The sequence below is a fragment of the Bufo gargarizans genome, chromosome 9 (genome assembly GCF_014858855.1).
Source record: "Bufo gargarizans isolate SCDJY-AF-19 chromosome 9, ASM1485885v1, whole genome shotgun sequence".
Taxonomy (NCBI): Eukaryota; Metazoa; Chordata; class Amphibia; order Anura; family Bufonidae; genus Bufo; species Bufo gargarizans.
In genome coordinates this window covers 105,942,026-105,959,691 of record NC_058088.1, presented here as the reverse complement: position 1 = coordinate 105,959,691, position 17,666 = coordinate 105,942,026, and the positions used below count along the sequence as shown (strand labels likewise).

Below are 17,666 nucleotides of genomic sequence, written 5' to 3'. Positions count from 1 at the left end.
ACAGGACTCCTCTTCGAGTCCTCTCTACTATGTGCATGAGCTCAGGAGTCCTCTCAATGCATTTTATGGCCGGTTTGTTGGAGCATGGCATCAGAATGCGAGTGAGTATGAAGATATAAATGACATGACCGGGCTCAGCGTCACTTACACTATACACCACTTACTCTAATTTGGGAGATGTTTTGGAGCGGAAAGATTCCCTTTAAGTACCAATCTTATATCTAAAACATCAGTCACTTAAGGCCAGTGCCACTTTTTAAGATATATTATAAAAAGCATCTTGGACTTTGCAATGTTGCGATCCATCGGATAGTAAGCTGAGTCTGTCAGGTATTGTATGGCCATTAAATCAATAATATATTGGAGTAATGTACTTCAAAACACATGAAACCAGCAGGAGGAGCTGAGCAGATCGATACAATTCTAGTTATATATAGTTTTGTGGGAAAAGTTTCAGTTTATGTATTTTATTTATTGAAATATCTTCTCTTTGTGAGCTTAGGAGTCCACTTGGTAGCCCTATCAGTGATCTTTGTATGCAGGAAAGGCTGACAATCTCTGATAGCCCCACCCACTGGACTCCGAAGCTTCGAATGAGAAGGGATTCAAATAAATCAGTCATGCTGAATCTTTTCCCATTGAAATGTATATCAATTTGCTCAGCTCCTCCTGCTCTATAACAAGCTTCCTGCAGATTGCACTGCATTTTCATGTTGACAGGTTCCCTTTAAGGAACAGGTTTTCCATAGGTTTTACATAGTTCTATGTAAATTTGTCATTTCAGAAGTGCCAGACCATAACTATTAACCATCAGCAAACACTTTGCCACCAGTTCAAGTGAATTATTTAGGTAGCAAATAAGCACAGATATAAACTGTAGATATACAGTATCTATACATTTCATGTCTGCCCTCATGAATTGAGGTCACTGCTTTTCAATGCAGATCTGTACATCTGTAAATTATGCAAAGGGAGGAAATTTGTTACCATTTCCTGATTTTTTTTTAAAACCATTGTTCAAACAGGAGAATTCATTCCCAGTGAGAATGTAAAGATATATTGCTGAACATGTCTATAAATGTATATTCCATTGTATAAAGAGCACACAATGTACAAGGCACTACCTAGCACTTCTATACATCACATACTGGGATCGTAGTGCTGTATGCTAAACAGATGTTCCCAAATCTCTTCCAGGCAAAATATGTTTTTAGCACAATCATAGTAAATCAAATACTTACATAATGCAAAGTGACTTTAAATTTCGGTGAGCTCACGCGGCATGGAACAATCAGTTCTTTCGCCTTAGCATCCATATGTGCAGTACCAGGTTTAAGAGTGTTCATTTCTAGGAATGGCTGAGAGTTATCTACAAGAAACATAATGGGTTATCCTTTTGTCTTGTATTTATAGTTCATACTTCCCAGCACTAAACATAATGGCACATATAACAGAAGTCTAATCATTGATATACCCTCCATTCACTTTTTCTGAGTTCTGATGAGCTCTGTGGCACTCAGGCACTGCCATACAGACGCAGGTGTCAAGCACTGCTCTGCAGAGATGATTGTCAGTGCATTAGGGTACTGCTGTAGGAACTATTATTCAGAGGCTTTTGGTGTGGTATTACTATGCTATCATTATTTACGGTGATATGCTGCTAGGCAAACCTACTGGGGGACACTAGATTAGCTATGTTGAATTGTGTATCCCATACATGCTGCTTAGTCCTCATGCACACAACCATATGCATTTTGCAGTCAGCATCAGCACTTTACTTGGACCCACTGACTTCAATGGGTCCGTGGCTCACATTTTGTGGCCAAGTATAGGATATTCTACTTTTTTTTGTGGAACAGACATAAGAAACTGGAAAGCACATGGATCATCAGTGTGCTTTCTGCATCCATATTTCCGATCCGCAAAAAGATAAAATATGTCTACATAATGCGCACTATGGACCCATTGAAGTAAAAATAAAATGCAGAAGGCACGCAAACCACATCTGTATTTTACAGATCTGTGGTTTGCAGACTGCAAAATGGACACCGTCATGTGCATGAGGCCTTACAGTGGGTGCCCACCCTTAAACACTGTATATTTGTTAATCTACATAGGTCCAAAATTCTGTGCACATTTATTATTTTATAAAATATCTTTATAGTGGTATCAGCTATGTTTTCTGATACAGGGCTCCAAATCCCTTGAGCTCAAGGCTATTGACACTTTTGGTTATATTTTTTGTTACTAAAATGCATGGATAAAAATTTTTTTTTGTAATTGGGTTTTATTCAAAATTCTCAAACATTGGTCTTCTGCAGCCTGTATGCATTCCTCATACATTGCAGGCTGCTCAGTACCACTCAGTGTGAAATATGAAATGTCCAACAGTTTCGTCTGTAGCCCCCATCTTCTGCTTTTCTGAATGTTCATAAAGCTGATATCCTTTTTAAGTTTATTTGATTTGGTTGTAAAGATTTCAGAGCTCATCTGATGGATATTATACCTAACAAGATTGAGCAGCCTGCAATGTATGAGAATACACGGGGCTGCAGAAGACAAACAGTTGAAAATGTTTTATAAACCCAAAGAACAAAAATTCCATTTTAATCAAAAACATGCATGTCAGTAAAAAAATGCCCCAAAGGTGTCATTACCTTTAAATTCTGGCTGCCTGTTTTTGACTAAAAATGAACCTAAGCTCCTAGGTTTCTCCTAGTGGTGGCTGTAGGCAGCCAGAATTGAAAGGTAATGACACCTTTGGGGCATTCTTTTACTGACATGCATGTTTTTGACTAAAAATGAATTTTTGTTCTTTGGGTTTATTAAACATTTTCAACTGTTTGTCTTTTGCAGCCCCGTGTATTCTCATACATTGCAGGCTGCTCAATCTTGTTAGGTATAATATCCATCAGATGAGCTCTGAAATATTTACAACCAAATCAAATAAACTTAAAAGGGGATATCAGCTTTGTTTACACATCAAACTGAACAGTTAAAGGGTTTGTCCACCATTTAGATATCTGGCGGATAGGTCATCAATATCAAATCTATGGTGGTCTGACACCAGGTACCCCACTGACCAGATGTTTGTAGCAGTTGCAGGCACTTGAAATGCAACAGTGGATGGAGTCAAAAAGCAGAAGGCGCCATCCACTGTGCAGTGGTCATGCTGGCAAACTACGGCTCACCTCTGATTCACTTTTTTAATTACCTGCTTTGTAAACCAACACGTGCACTTAATTGACTCCAGTCTTTTACTGTACTTGCATTTTATGCTTCTTGGATATGACTTAAGTATCTGACTTTAGTCTCGAGCTGAGACTGATGTTTACCTTTAAGTTAGTAAGATAATAATCTAATACAAACAAGTCAGAGGAGGGGAGCTCCAGCACCATAGAAAGCGGGGCTCTACCTTGTAAAAACAAATGCTATATAAATCATACGTGCCTTCTATTGTGCAAAGTTCTTGGAAGGAAACCACGAGAGGAAATAAACAGAACTCAAGTGCTCATCACTGTGTTGATGTTACCCCCACTGTTGTTTTCTCTGCCCAGTCCCCTGCCCTGAGTGTAAAAGCATTATAAGCATTATTGTGCAAGGAAAAGACTGTTATCACAGAGATACGTCCCAGGTTGCAAGTTCACAAAGTTGTGTTACGTGCAAAGATAACATACAGTGGTAAGCAAAAGTTTGAGCACCCCAAGTCAAAATTAATGTTACTGTGAACAGCTAAACAAGTTGAAGATTAAATAATCTCCAAAAAGTATAAAGCTAAAGATGACACGTTCCCTTTGTATAAAAAATATATATATATATATATAATAATATTTTCATCTTGGAAAAAAGCCTGAAGCAAAACTTTGGGCACCCTTAATGGTTAGTACCTAATAGCACCCCCTTTGGCATGTATCACAGCTTGTAAATGCTTTTTGTAGCCAGCCAAGAGTCTTTGAATTATTTTTGGGGGGGATTTTCATCCATTCTTCCTTGTAAAAGTCTTCCAGTTCTGTGAGATCGCTGGGCCTTCTTACATGCACTGCTCTTTTGAGGTCTATCCACAGATTTTCAATGATGTTCAGATCAAGAGGGCCATGGTAGAACCTTCAGCTTGAGCCTTTTGTGGTAGTCTATTGTGGATTTTGAGTTTAGGAATTAAGACCATTATCCATTTGTCAAAGCCTTTCTCTTTTCAACTTCAGCTTTTTTTACAGTTGGTGTTATGTTTACTTCCAGAATTTGCTGAAATTTCATTGAATACATTCTTCCCTCTCCCCGTGAATTGTTCCCTGTGCCATTGTCTGCAACACAACCCCAAAGCATGATTGATTCACCCCCATGCTTAATGGTTGGAGAGGAGTTATCATAAAATTCTGTGCCCTTTTTTCTTCAACCATGCCTTTCCTCATTGTGACAAGAGTTCTATTTTAACTTCATTAGTCTACAGGACTTGTTTCCACAATGCATTGGATTGTTTAGATGTTTTTTTACAAACTTATGACTGAATTTTATGGTGAGAATATGTGACGCATGACAACGGCCAGGGGTCCCTTAAAGTGAATGTTTTTGTGATGCCAGTTGCTACAAAGCAAAATAGTCCCTTAAAGAAATGGTGTTGGTGGTACCCAGGTGTAGGAATGGCTGAGTGGTATAGGGTGGCCTACAATGTCCCTTTAAGTGTACTTGTACTTCGCAGTGCTTCTACTTGGATATGCTGGATCCCAGGCGTTGTCGTCCGAAGCAGAGCAAATAAGGTGAATAATTGAGGGATTTGAAGAAGTAAATTGAGTCCAAACCTTGTGATGAAGTTTAATAACAGCTTTACTTAAATAAACGTTTCTCCAACAGATTCAGGCTTTGTTTTGGTTCCCAGCAGGCTTTAGCATTAACACTGGCAGGCAAACAAACTCAACTGTGCTACATAAGTTGCTCTCTAGCTCTGCTGTGCTGACAGGCTGACTGAATAACTTTGCTTTAGCCATATGCTGCAACTTCTTTCTGTAGTCTGACTCTAGATTTGCCCAGGGAAAACTTTCCTTCTGGCTTCAGAGGCTTCAAGCTGTGGCCTCCATATCCAGCAGAGCTGAAGGTGCTCTAGCTGGCTTAGACAGGGCTTGGCGTGGCCACATCAAATGGCAATGTGCCCAGCCCATGCTTACTTCCCCAAGCAGGGGGTAAGCTAAACTATCTCTAACTAACTAGTCACCTCCCTTCCCAAGAGAGAGGGTTAGAATGGAAAGAAGGGTTTAATTCTCTCCAACTGTAGCTCTGCCATGCTTGCTGCCACCTTCTGGTGAACCAGGTAAATTGCACTTGAACATAAGCAGTTGCAGGAAATAAATATGCACAGTGTACAGGACCTGAAATAAATGCATAAGATGACATTGTATTAGCCCATATGAGACAGTAGCGGGGTGCAGAAGTGGTAATAGCACTCTGGGACATTACAAATACAGGAGAGATTTTCTTCTGATGACTCTTCCATCAAGGCCATATTTGTGCAGTTGTCGCTGAACAGTAGAATAATTTACCACATCTCCAGATTCTGCTAAATCCTCCTGAACATCTTTTGCAGTCAAGTGGGAGCTCCAATTTGTCTTTCTAGCAATCCTACGAGCAGCTGTCCCTGGCATTTTTCTTGGTCTTCCCAACCTTCTCTTGACATCCACTTGTCACGGCCACGGTAATGGTCGTGACTCCTTAACCGCATGCGGTTGCCTGCGGTTTGGTTTGGGTGTTCAACCACAGGTGAGGGCCGCTAGTGTGTGGCCTCACTTGTGGTTGCCGCGGGCAACTAGTTGTGTTGTGTATGTGTCAGCAGAGCAGCCTGAGCGGTGCTAGGCAGCTTGCTGCAGTGGCATGCGGTTACACCTGACTACTTCTATGTTAGGTATGTGTGTATGGTGTGCACTGTGTTTTATGTTATTGTGTGCACTTCCCCTTTAAGTGGTGTTTTCCCTTCCCTGGTGATGGAAGGGTTAACTCCCTTTCTGTGTGTGTGAGACACTGGGTGTGTCTGTGTGGGTGTGGCCACTTAGGCCTATAAAGCCTCTGTGTTTGGCATGGCTCAGTGGGTTGCTTCAGCCATGCTTAGCTGGAGCAGCCTCCTGTGAACTCAATCTGCCAGTGGGGGCCACCCTTGTGGTCATGAACAAACAAACAAACTGTGACTCTTAGGTTTATGTTGAGGTCCACTTTATGTTTTCCTTTGTTATGTTATGCACCTATGGATCTGGCTTCCTGTGTGTTTGTGTGTGTGCAGTGTCCATTTGTGTTTGTGTGTGGACACTTGCTGTCTTGCACGGGATCCAGTCTGAGTGTCTGTGGCAGGTAGGTGTGGAAGTGCTTTTCAGCCTCCTGCCCTATCCATAGGCTGTTTATGTTCCTTTCCCTGCAGCTTGGCCAGTGAGACTTCTGTTCCTTCGTGTCCAGAAGGAACAGGTCGTCTTACCCTGCTCCTTGTTCCAGGGCAATCCTGAGGGCTAGTAGGGACCCCAAGGTATCCGGTGTATGAGTCCTCCCACCTTCAGGGTTGTCTCATATGGATAGGAGTCAGGGTCAGTTTAGGGACGCGATAGGAGGTGACGTCCTGGCCAAGCAGCGCTTAACATTTTCTGGCATCGCACGGCTGAGGATTTTCCCCATCCTCAGCCGTGACACCACTGTTCTTGTTAACTGCCATTTCTTAATTACATTTCAAACTGAGGAAATGGCCACCTTAAAACACTTTACTATCTTCTTATAGCCTTCTCCTGCTTTTTGGGCCTCAACTATTTTCATTTTCAGAGTTTTAGGCAGCTGCTTAGAAGAACCCATGGCTTCTGTTTCTTGGGTATTTATAAAGCTTTGAAATTTGCATCACCAGGCCTTTCCTAATGATGACTGTTAACAAGGCTAAACCCTAATAGGCTATTTAAGGTCTAAGACCTTGGTCAAAGTTATCAGAACACTTAAATCTCCTTGGGTTCCCATACTTTTAGAATGTGCTCCTTTTCTTTTTTCACTCTACAATTGTACTAAACCAAAATACACTCATATTGCATAAAATGCTGAAAAGGGTGTTTTATCTTTAACTTTATGCCTTTTGGTGCCCAAACTTTTACATACCACTGTATCTAGAAATGGTTATTTTCTTGTAAATAACCAGTATAATCTGATAATCTTTTTAATCTTTGATGGTAAAATTATGAAATCTCATAGTTTCAAGGATCTTTGGGATATACAAATTTTTATATAGATTCTGTAAATTGCATAGCCCCAGAATATTTGCAATACATAATGTAAGCTCTAGCATAACATGTTACCTTGGGGCCTACAGCAAAACTTGAAAGGGAAACAGGCAAGCTTTCAGGCTGGTAGTTATGGCCGTGAATATGTATAATAATATATAATATATAATATCTATACTGTGCATTCAAAATAAAAACAGACACAAAATAAAGTACTAAATATATTGACATGGAACATTCCCAATCTAGTAAATGGTAAAAGCATTAAAAGGGATAGCACAATTGTGTCCTCAATGTTTGCTTCTTGGCACTTTGTTTGCTATTTGAGTCAAACAGGTTTAGTAAGAACGTGGCTGCACAGAAGGCACAAACACCATATATAAGGCCCATAGATCCCTTGTCCATCAGAGCAGAGTTGAACAACTCCAGGTGTCAAGGAAAGATTTAAAGGATAACATCCCAGTTTGGGTGTCAATCAACATATTGTCAAGTTGATGGTCACACCCAGCTTCCAAACTGTTGAAAGCATGTAAAGGATATAAAGTAGTAAACAGAGGGTCACATAGATTCCAGTGCCCAAGAACAATGACACTGACACTTCTTCTAGGCTTGAGTATCAAATAGTACAACTGTAGGAAGGCCACCTGGTGAGGCCACTAAGGATTAGAAAGCCCATGGAAACAAGCCCCCACAACAAATCAATTAAATGAAAATAGAATTGCAAAATGTTGTTGTTGAATACATGCCGTAAGTACCTTAAGTGTTTAAGTGTCCACCCGTACCCTGGCTCAAATATGGTTAAGGGCTCTCGTAAAACAAATTCAATACAATATAATGTTGGCAAAGCTCTTCACATGCCACATCTCACAGCACAGCCACTGGGTGGTCACACATAATTTAGACTGATGCAGAAAAGACATCTATTGGTAGTATATTGTTTTACCTGGTCATTTCATGCCACACATCTCAGGATATCTTAAGCCAAGAGGAAAGGTAAGGAAGGACACATTTGTGCAGTGTAATGGACTAACTAAATGGGCAGAAGGCAGCATGGTTGGGTGACTTGGTTTTACACTCTAGCTTCTACTATCTTTTGAGATATATTATGAATATACAGTATTAATAGAAAATTCCAAGGGTGCAGACGGGGTGGCACTGCCTAAATTCCACTCTTCAAACAATCCTCCAAGATTAGGTCTTTCTCACCATTTAAGGCGGTGCTCTGCCTCCAAGCCTTTTTAAATATACAACAAAAGAAAAACCAAAAAGTGGTTTTCTTTTTTTCAAAATGTCATAAAACATCACTGATGCAGGCATGGGGCAAACAAACATAGTGCAGGCAAGTGACTGGTGGCGACGGCTGGCGAAGCTCAGCGCTTCCCCAGGCCACCAACCATACAGTATTAATAGTTCTAAAAGGTTTCCAGAATTTGGCCCCTTTTTAAATAAGCCCATTAGTGTATGGTACCCAAGGAAAGAATCATACTCAACTGCTTTGCCAATCTTCTGCATCCTGGCATGTGTACTTCTGGCTGAGGCGTGAATGGAGTCACAATCGCCCCTGCAGCCAATTACTGGTCTTAGCTGTGACATGTGACCAACTGACCAAGTGGTGTGTGATCCAGCAGTGTTGTGCCACTTGGGTACACGTCACGACTGAGTCCAGTCATTGGGTCTGTCTGTACCCCAAGCGGAAGTTAACAAGCCAAGGACCGGTAGATCACGGACCTGAGCTGGAGAACCGGACTGCAGCCAGGAAGCAGGTGAGCATTTTTCTTTCCTTGGCTACCATACACTAGGGGGCTTAATTAAAAAAGGACCAAATCCTGGAAAACCCCTTTAACCACACTTCTACAATAAACACAAAATTAGATATGGAGCTAGCTAAATCATTTTTGTCTATGAAATACCATGAAAACCTGTTACCATTGCTCAAAATCACTCGTCTTGGCACATAGTGTATCTGTCCAATTTTTCTTTTTCCAACCGTTCACATGTAGCCTAGGTAGGAAGTAACTGATTTGCACTAAGCTATTTTTATGGATCTTATATGAGTCAAATACTACCGGCTGCATATAGTAATAAAATCTGCACCTGTAACACATATATTTAGGTGAAAGTTATGTGACAGCAACAGTTAATCCCAGGGGAACTCTAGACTGGAGCAGTAGAACAGTCCTGGTAATATACTGGAAATACTTTTTTTGATGTTTATACTAAAGGATTTACACGAATAGGTGGAAATAGCTCAATATGTCATTCATGTATTTGGCAGGCTGCAATGCTAAAGTCAGAGCATTTATGTCCCCTGGCAGAGTGCGTGGGGTCACAGATCAAGTAGAGGAAGAAGTACTTGTCGACAGATCGTGTCCCATTTGGTTTTACGGTGAGGGTGAGCATGGGAATAAAAGCCAGTACAAGAAAATTTAATTAGGCATTTCGAGAATTTTTTCTCCGCACTAGATTAAGAAGCACATTCTTCATGTGTGAGGACACTAATGGGACCATACCAGTATAATGTTTGTTTGACAGGGGCAGCCATTGTACATGCATGCATGTGTTTCCTTTATTTCAAGGCATTTACATTAAGGCTGGGTTCACACCTGAGCGTGGGCTCAACAAGGCGAAACCAATGCTTCCCTATTGGCATGGTTCTCACCTGGGCGTTTTACAGCGTGTACGATCGCGCTGTAAAACGCTGGACGCCCCAAGAAGTACATGAGCTTCTATGGGGCGTCTTGTCGCGCGTTCCCGTACATAGACTTCCGGGAACGCGTGACAATGGGCGTTCGCTTGTCTCTGTATGCGCGATTTCAAACGCCCGTACAATCGCGCATACAGAGCGCTCCATCGCGAACGCTCAGGTCTGAACCCAGCGTAAATCAGTTATAGTAAAACTGAACAGACATGGCACAACAATTTATTACTCACCTCTCACATACAAATATATTTTAGCTTGGAGTCGGCGATTACTCTTGGTTTGATGTTCATAGCAGCACCTTATGTATCCAGTGTCCTTCACTTGGGCTTTGGTGAGTGTTAAATAGCTACAGGTCAGGTGGCTCTGATCTGGTTCTGAGCACCTATCCGATGTTACTTCCATTCTGCTATGGTTATAGTACGGTATATGTTCCCAGTACCACATCATGGGCCCAGTTCCTCTGTAAAGACATTGCAAGAACTTGTTAAGCTTCCAGTATTACTGTCAGATCTCCTCAATAATAACTGCTTTATACTGACATGTACATGAATATTATTTCGGACTGAAATACAATTCCTCAAGATACATTTATGTCATGACATTTCACAACACACAGATGCACACACAGAAGCGTGTTGGGTCTATATAACCTTGGTTTGGTTTGGTTTGACTTGTTCTTTTACTGAGGTCCTCTTTGAGCTCCTCACTATAACAATTCTTGTATGCTTGATATCATTGTCAGTAACAGACTTTTCAATTGTACTGATACCTTTGTACTAAGTGTGACAATGAATCTTATGTTTAAATGATTATATGGTGAAACATTAAAAAATTGTTAATAAAAAATTAAATTCTATAGAATGGTACTGTTAAGTGATATTGTCATTAGAGAGGAGCCAATTGAATCCCACAAAGTGGAATTCGATCCGAATTTCAGAATAAATTTGATTAGCCTCGAAGCCGAATTTCCTCGTGCTTTGTGTAAACGATTCGATTTAACCTGAAATAGTATAAAAAACTAAAAAATTCATTCTTACCTCCTCCATTTGCTCGTGATGGGCCGCCAGCAGCCATCTTGATTGAAGATCCAGGCCGAAATCCCGTCTGTGTTGACGTATGACGTCACCACGTAGGCCGGCATGATGACGTAATCTCGCGTTGTGCGAGATTTCGTGCCAGATCTTCAAGCAAGATGCCGGCGGCCAGCCTGTCACACTGTTTTTACACTCACATGCCGCGATCATGTATGAACGCGGCATCTGAGGGGTACAATGACGGGGGTGGCGCCATCACAGCTCCCTGTCATTGCACCCACTACTTACCAAAAAATGCGCTTTGTCGCAAAGTAATTTGTCACAAAGCGAATTTCTTATTAAAATTCGGCAAATCAGCCGAATTGAACTTTTTAAACATTTGCTCATCTCTAATTGTCATGTTTAGGGTGTTTTGGGGTGTTTTTTGTTGGTAAAAAAATGGGAGGAAATTCACGCATATTTAGAAAAAAATTATTTTTTTACTTTCCTCCTTTCTCCTAAAGTTTATGGAAAAAGGGAAAAAACACACACCCAGAGCATGCTGTAAGGGTGAGTTCACATCTGCGTTCTGGATTTCGTTATGGCTTTCTGTTATAACATGGTTATAACAGAAAATAACGGAATCCATAAGACGGAAGGATGGATCAGGAGACCATGTTATTCCGTCTTAATAGAAGTCTATAGGAATCATAAAAGATCCGCCACGTTTCCGTTATTCAGAATGGATAAAAAAGTCCTGTCGACAGAACTTTGTTTTCCGTCTTGCATAACGGGAACCAGGCGGATCCGTTATGATTCCCATAGACCTCTATTAAGACGGATCAAAATGGAATGCCTCTTAAAGCCTTCCGCTTTGACTTCCGTCTTATGGATTCCGTTATTTCCCGTTATAACCATATTATAACGGAAAGCCATAACGGAATCCAGAATGCAGACGTGAACCCAGCCTAATTTAAAAATAAAAATCAAGGGACCAAAAAACACCAGGGAGCTTAAAATGTTTGTACAGAATTTTATGATTTCCTACTGGCTAACATGTATATGGCGGTTGTTTCTTCCAAAAAATAAATAAAACAAAACACACAAAAAACGCTGCAGTTTTGGTGTGAAACCACCCATAAGATTTCATTTTTCTACAGAGCTTTTATCTACATCAGTCATCTTTGACTCATTTAGCTTTTCGGTAAGAATAGAATTACTTATGAGATGGAAGTGCAAGTCTGTGACACTGAATCTAAAGGAAATCCACTGCCTTAAAAATAAATGAATGGCTGTTAAAAGTCACTGAGGTCTTTTGCAAAATCTATTGACCACTCCTTGTTCCTTCCCAGACAAGGTTTCTGGCTTCCAACTGTGCCTGTCCGCCTGCCGCCTTCCTGAGAGTGATGTTGCTGCGGAGGTGATCATCTTGAGAAGGACTTCCAGCCACTGAGTGACATGTACACTGACTGTGTCAGCTTGTGACAACCACATGTACTTACTCACACATTCTCACGCACGCACTGGGTGGTCAAGTCGGGCTTCGCCTATAGACATGGGCGAGGGTCACATGCCTCTAACAAAAAGGCTTTTTAGTTGAATCATAGTTTTATGTCTCACTGTGCTTTTCAGGGACATTTTTGAAATGTATTAAAGTGATATATCAAGCAATAAGAAATTTAAAGAAATGTCCACATTTATGGAACAATAATAATAAGGGCTGGACCTATTGGACAAATAATAGTACATAATGGAATTGGTTATGATGGCATATGGACGTCACCTAGAGGGTTCCCCTGATAAGAACCCCCTTCTATAGATCAGAAGGAGAGCCATTTTACATCAGACCTGACTTCATGCATGACATGGACAGCAAATAAGGATAGGAGGCATATCCTTGGGGATAAGAGAAGATCGACACAGGTTAGAAACAACCCCTTTAAATATTACAGATTCATTTTGCTCGATTCTCAAAGATAGCCGTATTGGTATGAAATAGTTATGAGCAAATATACAGTATATTTTTGGTTCCCTCAGTCTAAGTGGTGCATTTAGATCTCATGGATAATTCAAGACATACTGTATACTCCATTGATACAGATATAGCAAATAAAAATGGGTCGGTCAAGTATGGACAAGAAACATTCATGTATTAAAGGGGTTTTCTGGTAGTCGAATACTGATGACTAGAGATGAGTGAATAGAAGTTGAAAAAAAGGAATTCGATCCAAATTTCATTAAAAAAAATTAGATTTGCGCCGAATCCAAATATCCTCACGCATCATGGTAATGAATCACATAAAATGGCTACTGCACGTGTTAGGACATGGAGCAAGGAACTCTGGGAACGAGGGATCACACACAATGCCATTCATGCAGCCAATCAGCAGCCAGCCCCTGTGATGTCGCAGGCCTATAAATAGCCTCAACCATCTTTGATTCAGACATTTTCCAGTGTACTTAGTGCAGGGAGAGAGTCAGCAGGCGCTAGGGACAGTGGTAGAAAAGACTTTAAAACTTTTATTTTGCTCAATAGAAGTTCAGGGAAAGAGCACTAGAAGTGTTGGGAAAGGATAGGGAGGAATCATTCCACAGTATTGAAGCAGAACAGGGTTCAGTAGGGGAGTTTACAGCCTGGGTAATAGGAACAATCCTATTACACCTTGCTGCACTGACTGATGTTCTAAAGCATTTTCTGGCTTGTGTTAGTGGGAAAAAAGGGCTTATTAGCCGTTGTGTGGTGAAGTGAGAAAATTACAGCCCTTTTCGGTGTGTATTAGTGGCAAAAAAATATACACTGAGCAAAAATATAAACGCAACACTTTCGGTTTTGCTCCCATTTTGCATGAGCTGAACTCAAAGATCTGAAACATTTTCTACATACAAAACAGAGCCATTAGGCCTCTTTCAGAGTAGAGTAGGCACGAAATTTCAGTCAGTTTTGGTGTGCGATTGCGTTCCGGTGTTCAGTTTTTTCAGCACAAGTACAATGCGTTTTGCACGCGCATGAGAAAAAACTGAATGTGGTACCCAGACCCGAACCTGGACTTCTTCACTGAAGTTCGGGTTTGGGTTTGGTGTTCTGTAGATTTTATTATTTTCCATTATAACATGGTTATAATGGAAAATAATAGCTTTCTTTAATACAGAATGCAAAGTCCAATGTCAATTGAGGGTTAAAAAATAATAAAAACATTACTCACCTCATCCACTTGATCGCGCAGCCGGGATCCTCTTCTTTGTTCTTCTTGAAGGACCTGCAAAGGGACCTTCGCTGACGTCATCGTGCTCACCACGTGGTGCAGGGGTTTATGGAAGCAGCCGCGGTAGCAGTCAGTGCGGAGTGTTGGAGTAAAATCGCCTACTCGGTTGTGTGGCAGTATTTTGCTAAGCCGCCGGAGATAGTGAACATGGCCCTTTGTAGAATCTGTGGCCAGAAGGTGAAGCTTGGCCAGGGTGCCAATGTGGGCACCACAGCCCTGCGTCAACATATGCAGATACCATAAAGTGGCCTGGGAGAACCGTGGCTCTGATGTGGTGGTCCAGCCTGCAGAAGCAACTGTTGCATCACCCAGTGGCACGCAACCGATTTCAGGCAGTCAAGGCTCCACCACCTCAGCCGAAGGGAGCTGTCTGTCCTTCCCATCTTGACCTGATGCTCCTGCTCCTACTCCTCGTCAGTCATTCCCTCAGCAATTGATCACCGAAGCGATTGCCAAGAGTCAACAGTATGTGTGCACTCATTGAACGGCGCAGAAGCTGAATGTGCTCCTGGCCAAGTTGTTGGTGCTGCAGTCTCTCCATTTCCAAGTGGTGGACTCTGCACCTTTCAGATAACTGATGGATTGTGCCGAGCCAAGGTGGAGAGTCCCAAACCGTCATTTCTTTGCCAAAAATGCAGTACCAGCCCTGCACACGTACTGTATGTAGAACAGAAAGTGGGTGAGTCCTTGAGCCTGTCGGTGTCTGCCAAAGTGCTCGGCAGCGCCGACGTGTGGAGCTGTAATGACGGTCAGGGACAATACATGTCCTTTACGGCCCACTGGGTGAATGTGATTCCTGCACAGCCACACCAGCAACTTGGCCAGGTGACGCGCCGCTTCCGCCTCCAGGTTCTCACGCTGTTGGTCCTGCGACAATGTCCTCCTCTGCCTCCTCATCCTCCACCGTGTCCTCAGCCTCCACTGCAGGGAAAATTCACATTGCCCCTCCAGCATACCACATGTGCAGGGCACGGCGGCGTCACGCTGTTCTGCACCTCGTTTGCCTGGGCGAACTCAGTCACACGGGGAGGAACTTTTCTGTGTCCTTTATCAAGAAATCTAATCCTGGCTTTATCCGTGACAAATCAAAATCAGAACCATGGTGACCAACAACGGGAAGAACATGGTGTCGGCGCTGCATCAAGGAGGGCTGAGCCATGTGCCCTGCATGGCATACTTGTTCAATATGGTTGTCAAGAGGTTCCTGAAGTCTTCCACCCATCTGCAAGACATCCTAAAAATAGCCAGGAAACTTTGCATGCACTTCAGCAACTCGTACTCTGCAAAGCACACCCTCCTTGAGCTGCATCGGCAGAACGGCATCCCCCAACATAGGCTGATATGCAACATTTCCACCCGTTGGAATTCCACCCTCCATATGTTGGACCGACTATACGAACAGAGAAAGGCCATAAACAATTTCTTGATGATCCAAGGGAGTACTCCCCTGTGTAACTTCGATGTCAGCCAGTGGCAGTTAATGCGTGACACCTGCCGTTTGCTCATGCCCTTTGAGGAGGCCACGTTATTTGTCAGTCGCCAGGACTATGGGGTGAACAACGTTATTCCACTGCTTCATGTTCTGGAACAAATGCTGGTAAATCTGGCTAGTCAGGGGACTGGAGACGGGGTGCCTAGATCTCACTGCCACATGAGCCCTGTGGGGGCTGAACTGGAGGAGGAGGAGGACATTGGGCACAAGCAATGTGTAGCGAAATGTTTTTTTTTTATACACAGGTGACAGGAGAGAAGGAACAGGAGCAGCCAGAGGAGCTACAGGGCAATGAGGAAGACAAGGAAGCTGACCCAGTAATACCGTGGCAGTATGCAGTTGAGATGGAGGCAGGAAGTCCTCCGAGACACTTGCACAAATGGCCCGATGCATGCTCACTTGCTTGCATAGTGACAGCCGAATTGTCAGAATTCAGCAGAGGAATCACTTCTGACTCTCCACCTTGTTGAACCCTCACTACTGGTCCAAAATGGGGGCCTTTTTTACACCCGCTGAGAGGGAGGACGAACTGAACTACTATTGAGACATCCTATGTAGTCAGTTGGCCACTGCCTATCTGCGCTATCGTCCATCCTCTCGCAGGTCTGACCGGGGGGCCCTCTGCGCTCATGTTCCAGCTCCATCAGCAGCAACTTGAGTCTAGAGTCGCTGATGAGCAGATTTTCTCACTCTCCTAGTGAAAAAACTACTCACCAGCAGCAGCTAGACCTGGAGCAGGACCTAAACCAGCAGGTGGTGACATACTTGGAGAGCACCTTGCCACCCCACATTAAAGATCCGCTGGACTACTAGGCAGCCAAACTGGATTTGTGGCTGCAACTGGCAGAGTTTGCCTGGAAAAGCTGTCCTGCCCGGCCAGTAGAGTGGCATCAGAGCGGGTATTTAGTGTGGTGGGGGCCATAGTTATCCCAAGAAGAACTCGCCTGTCCACCCAAAATGTGGAGAGACTGACCTTTGTCAAGATAAATCAGGCATGGATCAGCCAGTATTTCCACCCACCAATGCCTGATGCATCAGATTAGATCATCCATGGTGCCACACCAACACTTTGACAAAAGAGACCGGTTTCTTCTGGCTACCTACTATTCTGATGCTGTCACCTGCCTGATCCCACATATTTGATGCCAAGTGCTCCTTTTATCCACCATATTCAGCTGGTACTGCTATTGCCACCCACCTCCCCACTCTGTCATCGGGTCACTCTGTGGTCTCCTGATGCTGCTGCCACCTCACCACTCAGGTCTCCTGATGCTGCCGCCACATCCACACTCTTATTGTGCCACATTGTGGCCTCCTGATGCTGCTGCTGCCACCTCCACACTGTCATTGTGCCACCCTGTGGCCTCCTCCTGATGCTGCTGCCGCCACCTCCACACGCTGTCATTGTGCCACTCTGTTGCCTACTGATGCTGCTGCCACCTCCACACTGTCTTTGTGCCACTCTGTGGCCTCCTCCTGATGCTGCTGCCACCTCCAGACTCTGTCATTGGGCCACTCTGTGGTCTCCTCATGCTGCTTCCACCTCACCACTCTGTCATAGGGCCACTCTGTGGACTTCTCATGGGCCGAATCGAATTTTTGAAAAATTCGCTCATCTCTACTGATGACCTATCCTCAGAATAAGTCATCTATATCTAATAGGTCAGGGTTCGACTCCCAGCACCCCTCCTGGCCACATGTTTGAAGAAGCCATGATGCTCCAGTGAGTGCTGTGACCTCTTTCTTGGCCATTCAAGAAATGAGCTTGGGCTACAATACCAATGTATAGGGCTGTGCTTAGTATCCTGTGAGGAGGCCACAATGCTCAGTGGAGCTTTGGCCTCTTCAAACAGCTGATCGTTGGGCTGACGGTTGTCAGACCCGGACCAATCAGATATTGATTGACCTGCTCCTGGAAAAACCCTCTAAATCCATAGTCATCTGAGAGTTCAGATATTTATTTGGCTA

At 43.0% G+C, this 17,666-nt stretch overlaps 1 protein-coding gene across 1 annotated transcript in view; it reads right to left on the bottom strand.

Moving 5' to 3' along the window:
* LOC122946033 (vascular endothelial growth factor receptor kdr-like) overlaps window positions 1-17,666 on the bottom strand; it is a 210,584-nt gene that overhangs the window by 131,211 nt on the left and 61,707 nt on the right. The window contains exons 3-4 of the mRNA XM_044305322.1: window positions 10,161-10,390; window positions 1,242-1,369 (exon numbers count right to left, since the gene is read on the bottom strand). Of these exons, the coding sequence (XP_044161257.1) occupies window positions 1,242-1,369; window positions 10,161-10,390 (358 nt within the window). The remainder of the gene's footprint in view (window positions 1-1,241; window positions 1,370-10,160; window positions 10,391-17,666) is intronic.